This window comes from Gymnodraco acuticeps, unplaced genomic scaffold (assembly GCF_902827175.1).
Source record: "Gymnodraco acuticeps unplaced genomic scaffold, fGymAcu1.1, whole genome shotgun sequence".
Taxonomy (NCBI): Eukaryota; Metazoa; Chordata; class Actinopteri; order Perciformes; family Bathydraconidae; genus Gymnodraco; species Gymnodraco acuticeps.
In genome coordinates, this window is record NW_022992222.1 from 219,950 (window position 1) to 230,183 (window position 10,234).

Sequence of the window (10,234 nt, forward strand, 5' to 3'; positions counted from 1 at the left end):
TCCATTTATTGGTACCAGTCCTAGAACCATACCCTGAAAAATGCTTGAGGGTGGGATTCATAGAAACCTCTTTTGGTGGGGGGGGGCATTTTATGACAGGCCTGGCCATCACAATATGCCCCCCCTTGCTATCTTACAAAATAAAAGTGTCACATTCATGAAACTTGCTCCATTTATTGGTACCAGTCCTAGAACCATACCCTGAAAAATGCTTGAGGGTGGGATTCATAGAAACCTCTTTTTTTTTGGAGGGGGGGGCATTTTATGACAGGCCTAGCCATCACAATATGCCCCCCCTTGCTATCTTACAAAATAAAAGTGTCACATTCATGAAACTTGCTCCATTTATTGGTACCAGTCCTAGAACCATACCCTGAAAAATGCTTGACGGTGGGATTCATAGAAACCTCTTTTGGTGGGGGGGGGGCATTTTATGACAGGCCTGGCCATCACAATATGCCCCCCCTTGCTATCTTACAAAATAAAAGTGTCACATTCATGAAACTTGCTCCATTTATTGGTACCAGTCCTAGAACCATACCCTGAAAAATGCTTGAGGGTGGGATTCATAGAAACCTCTTTTGGTGGGGGGGGAATTTTATGACAGGCCTGGCCATCACAATATGCCCCCCCTTGCTATCTTACAAAAATAAAAGTGTGACATTCATGAAACTTGCTCCATTTATTGGTACCAGTCCTAGAACCATACCCAGAAAAATCAACCAGCGCAATGACGGTCAAGCAGCTGTTATTGACAGCTACGCTATGACCGCCATCTGGAAACACACATTTGGAAGAATCCGGGTATGTACATGATTGGAATGACTTTGCTTTTGTAAATGTTGCAAATGTGCATTTTTCAACAGGAATGTAATACTTTTGCAACTACTCTCAGGTTGATCCAATGGCACACACAGTCATCGTGGGAATTGTGAACGAGAACCATCACTGGATGTTGGTGGTGAGAATAGGAGCATATTTTAAGCTCCAATCTGTATCTATAGTGCTGTATACACCATATATAATTAGTGATTTGCAAGATAACCGGGCCACACATACATGCTGTCACTTATTATTGATCAAATCTAAACAATACCCTACATCGTACCTGCGTAATGTATGGTTCCTGCCTAATGCATGTTGTGTTTCCATGTGAATAATAAAAGGTAATGTACCCCCATGAGAAGAAAACCCTCTTCTTGGATCCACTTGGAGAAGGGAAAGGCAAAACGAAGGTGTGCCTGCAATCTACAAGGTACATTTGATACAGTGTACTAGTTCCGGTGTTTTATGAGTATTTTGACAATGATGTGCTGCATCTTGACACATGTACTATCTACATACTGTAGAGCCTTTATGAGGATGAAAGGCTGCAAGGTGTCAAGATGGACATGCAGCACCCTCCCCCATAATCGCCAACAAGACAGCACATCCTGTGGTGTCCTGGCCTTAAAAGTGAGTGTGAAATGCATTTAGCCAAACATTACTCTCAAACTCAAATTCAGTAGCAATTAGACTGAATATCTTGACTTGCTTTTATACATCTTGATCAAAGATGTATTGAATTGTGTCAAACTACACATATACAACATGTCATTCTTTAAATCTGTTGGGTCATTTGTCTGTATTCCATTTGAGGGTAAAATCATAGACCATGCAGTCCATATACTAATCAAGGTTCTCTTCAGTTTGCAGAGAACATTTTACTGGGGGAGGTAATTGAGTTTGAAACCTCACAGAAGGCAGTGCACGAGCTGAGGCTGGACATTGCTACTTCTCTCCTCAGAGAATCTGGTTTGTTACCTTTTCTCAACATTGTCAATGACTTCATGTAGTTACTTTTATTAATTGTATCTCATAAGTATGCATCAATAACCTAGTATATTAATAATGTGCCATGCAAATTGTTGTATTGTATCACTGCTTGGACCATTGGTACTGTTGGGTTAATCTTGACCAGGGAAATTATCAGGGTTTTAAAAGCAACACAGTGGCTTAAGTATAGATTAGGGTAAATAGTCACTACATACAGTATATTGTGTATCTCAACTCCAAACAGATAACATATGAAGCATCGCAGGCAGGCATCTTCAACTGCAATTTCATATAGGCTACACACATCACACTCCAACACACCCTTTCAATTCTGCGGTTTATTTAAGATGTGAGATTCCCCATCTTCCTCCTTTCAATGTGCTCATTGGTGTGTATTACTTTTAACTGATATCCTCAGTTAATTTTTACCTTGAACTTATTATAATCAAAGCTGTATAGCTAATACATGTGATGAACAACAAAAGAACCATGAGAACCAAACTTAAATTGATGCGTACAGTGCGAAAGAAGTTTTTGTAATGACATTGTGCAGGTTCCCATTCTACAGAGGGTACGGAGAGGGTGAAAGAAGGAGCAGATGGCTCCTCTGTGCTCAGATTTAATCATTTAGAAAATCTATGTGTTTGTGTGTGTTTTGCCTTTTCTTCACACAAAATAATAAAAGACCACAACAAATGTGTCCTTATATAATTGACCTTTTAGTCAAAATTTGGAATGGGTCACCTTGACCCCAAATCTGCAATGTGGTTTATCTGAAGATATTGATTACGTTTTGTCTCAACAGATGATCTAAGCAGGCTTTGCTTTTACTGCGGGATGGAGGAGCAGGATGAAGAACATTGGGTAATTTCCTATTGCACATTACAAATAAAGAAAATTAGCAGAAATATGTTTCCAGACTTTATCAACATAACATTTGCGTTGGTAATTGCTACTATATTTGGCATCTTCAGCATTAACTGATAAAGGATTAATGGTTTGCTTGTTTTTCCATACATTTTTGTTGAAAATGTATTTCTTTCTCATAACACAACATTTATGTTTTTGAAAGATTTCGATTATTGAAGGAATGGTTAGAATGTTAGTGGGAAATACATTAGAGATATTCTATTATCATAACAAAATCCCATAATGCATACCTTACATAACAAGTATTTATTGTTTTTTATTTTGTAAGATAGCAAGGGGGGGCATATTGTGATGGCTAGGCCTGTCATAAAATGCCCCCCCCCCCCCCCCCAAAAAAAAGAGGTTTCTATGAATCCCACCCTCAAGCATTTTTCAGGGTATGGTTCTAGGACTGGTACCAATAAATGGAGCAAGTTTCATGAATGTCACACTTTTATTTTGTACGCATAGCATATATGCTGACAAAGACTATGTAACATTTGTAAACATATTTAGATTATTAGATGACAACTATGTAAAATTAAACAATACATTTTAAAGCACGTTTATACAGACAGGACGTAACAATAATGATAAAAAAAAACATTTAAAAAAAACAAACTGAAAAGGAAGTGACGAACGAATTTCGACACCTCATATACGGAGCGAAAAAGTTAAACCAGAAGAATCAGACTATGAGCTACCACTAAACAACTCACAGTCTGAAAATTACCATTAATAAAAACCCTGAACGTTTACTTTTCGTTTTAAACATCGTTTTAAGGTGTAAACCTATGGTGTTAACGTGTCATTTAGAGGTGAAACGTGTCATTTAGAAATGCGCGTTCCCAGTGACAAGGGGGGCATTTCATGACGGGGAGGCATAATGTGACACAACACCGGTACTGCGTACCGGTGAGTACCGGCCCAATTTCAGCACTGACTATACTGCGTGCTTCTTAGTTATTCCATCTTTTGCTGTAACATGGATCTGTATGTATATTTACTTGTTATCTACCACACTTCCTATAGGATATATATATTTGTATACATATCTGTAAATTGTATAATTTTATTTAAATGTCTTTTTGATCTCTCTGTCTATAAACACAAACTGAGTAAGATTGACAATAAAGTTAACTTTGAAAAATATATATATTCTTTATGAAAATAGTTGACTGTTGGAGAAATGAATCCAAATGAAACGTTGGACTGAACTACCATTACGCCTTTAAATCTCTACGGACTGTTTTTCAGTGGGATGGCAAGTTCCTATCTTTAAACATTTATTAGTTTTTTCTCAGAACAGATTTGATTTTCTGAAGTTAATTTAACTTTGGCGACCATAAGGTCATTATTAAAAGGTACAATCAATTTGTTTAGGGTTGACTAAAATAATGAAAAACATTCATTTGGATAATTTACTGACAGAATAAGAAACTCAATGATGCTCTACTCACCTGTTCCCTTTTTATAAAGTGAAACAGTTGAAACGATAGATTTTAGTAAACTTAAAAACAACCTTCTCCAAAAGCTATCAAGGAATATACCGAATACTTGTTTTAGAACTTTATTACATATGTTTATATAAATAGTTTGAATGATCCATAATTGACAGAAGCTTGTGTTTACACTGACCTGTTACTCATATATTAATGTCTTTGTAACTTCAGTAAACCACTACCTCACTAATTTCTTTCATTCATCACGGTTCAGTAAACTAAGTGATACATGAACCAGTTTAATCATTATAATAATGTAGGATTGCAACTCTTTGAAACTGTAGGTGGCTCTTAAAAGAGCCGTTGTGTTTGGGTGTGCTGGTCTCAGGTCAGTCTAAGCCCTCTCTCCGCGGATGCGGCGGGCCAGCTGGATGTCCTTGGGCATGATGGTGACCCTCTTTGCTTGGTTCATCTTACTGGGGGGCAGCTACATGGATGTCGGTGCAGTCCACAATCATTGTGCAGTTGAAGGCAGAATGAATTTATTATTGACTCAGAATGAAGCACAACTTCATGTCATACAATACATTGACTTAATTTGTAATTGTGTAAAAAAACATGACCATTGATTAGCAAGCAGGACCTGCAGGAACAGAGAATGGTGATGGATGGAGCTGGGAAGAGAGAAGAATAAAGAAAACAGATCAACTTTATTATCGGATATTAAAAATTCAATTTCAAAACAAGTTGCCGCTCCTACAGTTTTCTCGTATGTAAAGATGATTTCACATGACCTATGCAAAATATCACACTCAATACATGTGTGTCTCTGGGGGGTGCATTGTGCCTTTGATGTATACAAATAATATACCATAACCAAATACTATTACGTACAGTGGAAATCAGGTTGCCAGAGCAGGTCAGTCCAGTGTGCATGTTCCTCAGGGTCTCAGCAGTTACAGGTGAGGTAAAGAAAATAAAAGAGAAAAAGGTCAGTAACAACACTTAGTTTAAAGTAACAACACTTTGAAACACTTTGAATAATTATCTCTTCTAACAATTTTCTCTCAGTAAGCACACAACGACTGTCTTTCCAACAAACAGATTGACTCACCCTCACTGTCATCACAATGAAACACGTCCAGAAGAATGTCATGCAAAGCTCCCTGCCTGCCTTCGACTCTCCCTGAACTGCTTCCTTAGCACCCGGACTCTTCAAATGTTTCACGAAATACTTACCATCATGACTACTCTTACTGTTTAACATTTTGGTTTACTTCATGTAATAAAATAATAACTTCATGGTAAGGCTACTAAAAATGACAAGGCTAAGTAATGTGATGCTAACTAACGTGCTCGCTACTCGTCGCTACTAGCTAGGTAGCTAACTTGACTATGTTCCATGCCCAACAATATTACCTATGATATTACCTGATATGTCTGATCCAGCTACTCCTGGTCCTTTCATCAGACGGGAAGCGATAGAACGAGCAAGTGGTATGATCACTTTTGTGATTACAACCTGGTACAAAGCACACAGGCATCTTGTAAAAGTGAACCAACCACTTGGAGCATTATCGCCTGTGACATCACTTACGCGACCCAGAATGGGATTTGTAGTCGCGTATTTTTCATAGTCCTTATATTATCAACAGTTTTTAGGACAAAATGTGACTTTTTTGACATGGAAATGATTGTTTAAGATTGACAAACATCATATGTGTAGTTCGTGGCACAATTCAAACGGGATCAAAATATACGTTTTCTCTCTCCATTGAATTCAATGTGTAATTTTTCGCTTCATGGACCGGAAGTAGATGGGCGTGACTTCGCCTCTCTATTCGACTTCAGCCCCCGCCTCCAGTTCTTATTATACATCCATGGTGGAGATGGGAGAAATGCCTGAAACAAACTAGAGATTTGTCGAGAGGGAAAAGCGACAGATGAAGAGCTTTGGGTGGACAATATTCAATTAAATTCAAAGGCTTTAATGTCACATTGTAGCTACAGTGTAGAAATGGCAATGAAGTCTCAAGCTTCACTAACAATGCAACATAGGCCGAGTTGCCATTGACACGCCCTTACCAGTCAAAACTCCACACCACATTTTCTAAACCAATGAGATGACTGATGAGCATGAGTGACATACATTTGGACCAATCTGGGAAACGGTAGAATTATTTTGGAGCAATCGGGAAACGTTAAATTGCAACACTCCCGGCTTTCCGGTTAGTTCGTAGCTGGATCACTACAGAGTAACGTCTTTGTCTTTTTCGGTTGTTTGGAATCTTTTAATTCAACCAAAATGAGGGAAATTGTGCACCTCCAGGCAGGCCAGTGTGGAAATCAGATTGGCGCTAAGGTAATAGTAGTTTAGGTTTCAAAGTGAATTCTTAACTCATTCATAAAATGCGCGGATGTTTCATTTAGTTTGGGCGGGTCGGTTAGCATACTTAGCAAAAATGCTATCGATAGCTACATACTTGGCAAGAGAAGTCATGCAAATGATCAGCTAATTTGACCGTTGTTGTGTTTTATTCTCTTCTAGTTTTGGGAAGTCATAAGCGACGAGCATGGCATCGACCCGACTGGGTCATACTGTGGGGACAGCGACCTGCAGTTGGATCGCATCAACGTGTATTACAACGAGGCTTCAGGTTAGCTTTGCTTTAGCACCGAGCTATCTTTGGTAGCCATTTCCAGGATACGAAGTCAACAAAATCTCAAGATAATAATACTGTCCCAAACAACAATGCAGCTTTAACTTATTATAATATACATGAATTAGCGAGTGACTTTGTTTGTATTCTGTTATTAATTGTAACCGTTTGCTGTAAGAACACTGAACTGTATTAACATGCCTACAACAATTATTACATTACATGTCACTTGTTAGACGCTTTTATCCAAAGCGACTTACATACTCAATACTGTGGACAATCCCCACAGGAGCAATTTGGGGTGAAGTGTCTTGCCCTGGGACACAACGACATGCCGTGGGGTTTTAACTTGCCACACGCCTCCTGTGATTATTATGAAACAAATTATATAATAATTAAGCTTACAATATGTTTTTTGCTGTGTCTGCTCATAATTTCAAAGGCAAAGTATGTTATTAAACATAAAATAAAGACGAACAGGGTTTTGTTTGAATAACAATGTAGCAATCGAAAATGTACAAATAATGCTCAATTTAAATAAAAATAAGATAATTTGTCTCTTTTGTGTTTGGATCACCAGGTGGAAAGTATGTCCCCCGGGCAGTGCTGGTGGACTTGGAGCCCGGCACCATGGACTCGGTGAGGTCCGGTCCCTTTGGCCAGATCTTTAGACCAGACAACTTTGTCTTTGGTAAGGATGTAAAACAATTCTTGTTTTAACTTGGGTTGATAAAGTTGGATTATGTTGGGAGAGTATAACTTTAGAACTATCATTCCTTTCTTGTATTGCTGCCTTGTGTATGCACTGCTCACTGACATTAAATAGTGTTTGCAATTATAACGAAGCCATAATTTTTTGTAGATTTAGGATGTGTCGCCACATGTTATAGAGTTGTGTGTTTGCATGTGACACAGGCCAGAGCGGAGCTGGTAATAACTGGGCTAAGGGTCACTACACTGAGGGAGCCGAGCTGGTGGACTCGGTCCTGGATGTCGTGAGGAAGGAGGCGGAGGGCTGCGACTGCCTGCAGGGCTTCCAGCTCACACACTCCCTGGGTGGAGGGACCGGCTCGGGCATGGGCACGCTGATGATCAGCAAAATCCGAGAGGAGTATCCAGACCGCATCATGAACACTTTCAGCGTGGTGCCTTCGCCTAAGGTGCTTATAATACACCAAAATACTCCAACATTAACTATTTACCTCATCTTACTTCTGCTTTAATGCGACTCCTTCTCCCTCCCCCGACCTCAGGTTTCAGACACAGTGGTGGAGCCGTACAACGCCACCCTCTCGGTCCACCAGCTGGTGGAGAACACAGATGAGACCTTCTGCATTGATAATGAGGCGCTGTATGACATCTGCTTCCGCACACTGAAGCTCACCACGCCATCCTACGGAGACCTCAACCACCTCGTCTCAGCCACCATGAGCGGGGTGACCACCTGTCTGCGCTTCCACGGCCAGCTCAATGCTGATCTGAGGAAACTGGCCGTCAACATGGTGCCCTTCCCCAGACTGCACTTCTTCATGCCCGGCTTCGCCCCCCTGACCAGCCGAGGCAGCCAGCAGTACAGGTAGAGAGACTGTCGGACCCTCAAGCTGTATTTTTTACTGTCATTACATAATTTTTACATTGTACTCTGGTTCAATTTCGCAAGGGTTTTCTTGTTTCAGCAAATAAAACTAAAATATTGAATAGCTGTAATGATCACATATCCTTCATTTGTCCCCGCTGCGGGGGCTTTTACAATGTGTCAACAGCAAATGGACCCACAATTTGAAATGGTCATATTTTTTAAAATACAATTAACGGACATTTTTGCAAGTTAACTCAACTCAAGTTTGACCTAAATTTCCTTCCGTAATTCCAGCGAGGATGTTTGGCTATGAATGGAATGAGAGTGAAAGGACTAACTGGCACAGGCTACATGTATAACACTCACCCTTTTGTCATGCTTTTTCTTTATTACAACACCACATATGTTTTAGTTTTATACCCCCCTAAAATACATGTATATGCTAGTATTTTAACCGCGATTTAAGGCAATTACTTTTTTGAATGGATTGACACCATTTAAATTAACACTTACTGATGGTCGTTCTTCCTGCAGGTCGTTGACGGTTCCTGAGCTCACCCAGCAGATGTTCGACTCCAAGAACATGATGGCAGCCTGCGACCCGCGCCACGGCCGCTACCTCACGGTAGCCGCCATCTTCAGAGGCCGCATGTCCATGAAGGAAGTGGACGAGCAGATGTTGAATGTGCAGAACAAGAACAGCAGCTATTTTGTTGAGTGGATCCCAAACAACGTGAAGACTGCCGTCTGCGACATTCCTCCCCGTGGCCTCAAGATGGCCGCCACCTTCATCGGCAACAGCACGGCCATCCAGGAGCTGTTCAAGCGCATCTCAGAGCAGTTCACCGCCATGTTCCGCCGCAAGGCCTTCCTCCACTGGTGAGTGATAGAGGGTTGACGGATTGATCACCTTACATTTTTTTCAAGATGAATGGTTTGGCCAAATAAATGTCAAGAAAGATTGAAAGTTATATGCCGTGAGTAATATTTCCTTGTTTCAGGTACACCGGCGAGGGCATGGATGAGATGGAGTTCACAGAGGCTGAGAGCAACATGAACGACCTGGTGTCTGAGTACCAGCAGTACCAGGACGCCACCGCTGAGGAGGAGGGCGAGTTTGAAGATGAAGGCGAAGAGGAGCTGGCCTAGACGCTCAGCCCAAACGCATCATTGTAGAATTATTGACAATTGGATTTTAATCAATAAAACTACAGTTTCAAAGAATCGCACAGTAGTTCCTCTGAATGTTGCACAATGATAACAGTTCTTGTCCAGCCTTGTTTTTTTAAATGTCTTTGTTTTGTTCTCAACCGTCTGTTCTTCCTTCCTGCTTTGGATATCAATGTTTTTGTCTTGTATCTTCTGTTCACTCTTTTCAAGATGCAAGGTAACAAGATTTGTTATGAAAGAGAACGTAACAGTGACCAGTTTAAGGCCCTCATCAGACTCGCATTCAGATGTGACAAATCCTGTTTGATATGGAGCTTAATTGTTTTGAAAGAACTGGTCATTGTTACAATATTCCTAGTGTGCGTGTACTGCGATGTTATTACAACAAATGCAAAGCTTAATTTCAATAAAATATTTATCATTTGGTGCTACATTGTGGTGTTTCTGAACTATGACCAATGCTTTGTTTACTGAAATATAGTGATCTTATTTATTGTTTAGTGACTATCTAAATAACCAACAATTTAGCCGCTGAGTGGCAACATACAGAGAGTTCTGTCTGAAAGGTCGGACAAGGAAGGTATTGATAGGATATGCCTCCAGCAGTGGATTAGAAGGCATTAAACCTATGCATTCAGAGACAAGACATGGTACTGGAA

General features: G+C 40.2%; 2 protein-coding genes across 3 annotated transcripts; both read left to right on the forward strand.

The window, feature by feature from the left end:
• Positions 1–610: 610 nt before the first annotated feature.
• Positions 611–2,975, forward strand: LOC117539743. 2 transcript variants are annotated; one of them, XM_034206018.1, is made up of 6 exons: positions 611–804; positions 896–961; positions 1,167–1,255; positions 1,350–1,455; positions 1,689–1,794; positions 2,621–2,975. In XM_034206018.1, the coding sequence occupies exons 1-6, from the start codon at positions 667–669 to the stop codon at positions 2,797–2,799; spliced, it is 684 nt and encodes a 227-aa protein (XP_034061909.1). In that variant the 5' UTR covers positions 611–666; the 3' UTR covers positions 2,800–2,975. The 2 variants fall into 2 exon arrangements, with proteins under 2 accessions (XP_034061909.1, XP_034061910.1); XM_034206019.1 differs by having other exon boundaries at positions 1,725–1,794.
• Positions 2,976–6,253: 3,278 nt separating this feature from the next.
• Positions 6,254–10,006, forward strand: LOC117539690 (tubulin beta-1 chain-like). The gene is made up of 7 exons (XM_034205946.1): positions 6,254–6,528; positions 6,715–6,823; positions 7,407–7,517; positions 7,742–7,986; positions 8,080–8,402; positions 8,940–9,284; positions 9,407–10,006. Exons 1-7 carry the CDS (start codon positions 6,472–6,474, stop codon positions 9,552–9,554), a joined length of 1,338 nt encoding a protein of 445 aa, XP_034061837.1. The 5' UTR covers positions 6,254–6,471; the 3' UTR covers positions 9,555–10,006.
• Positions 10,007–10,234: the final 228 nt, after the last annotated feature.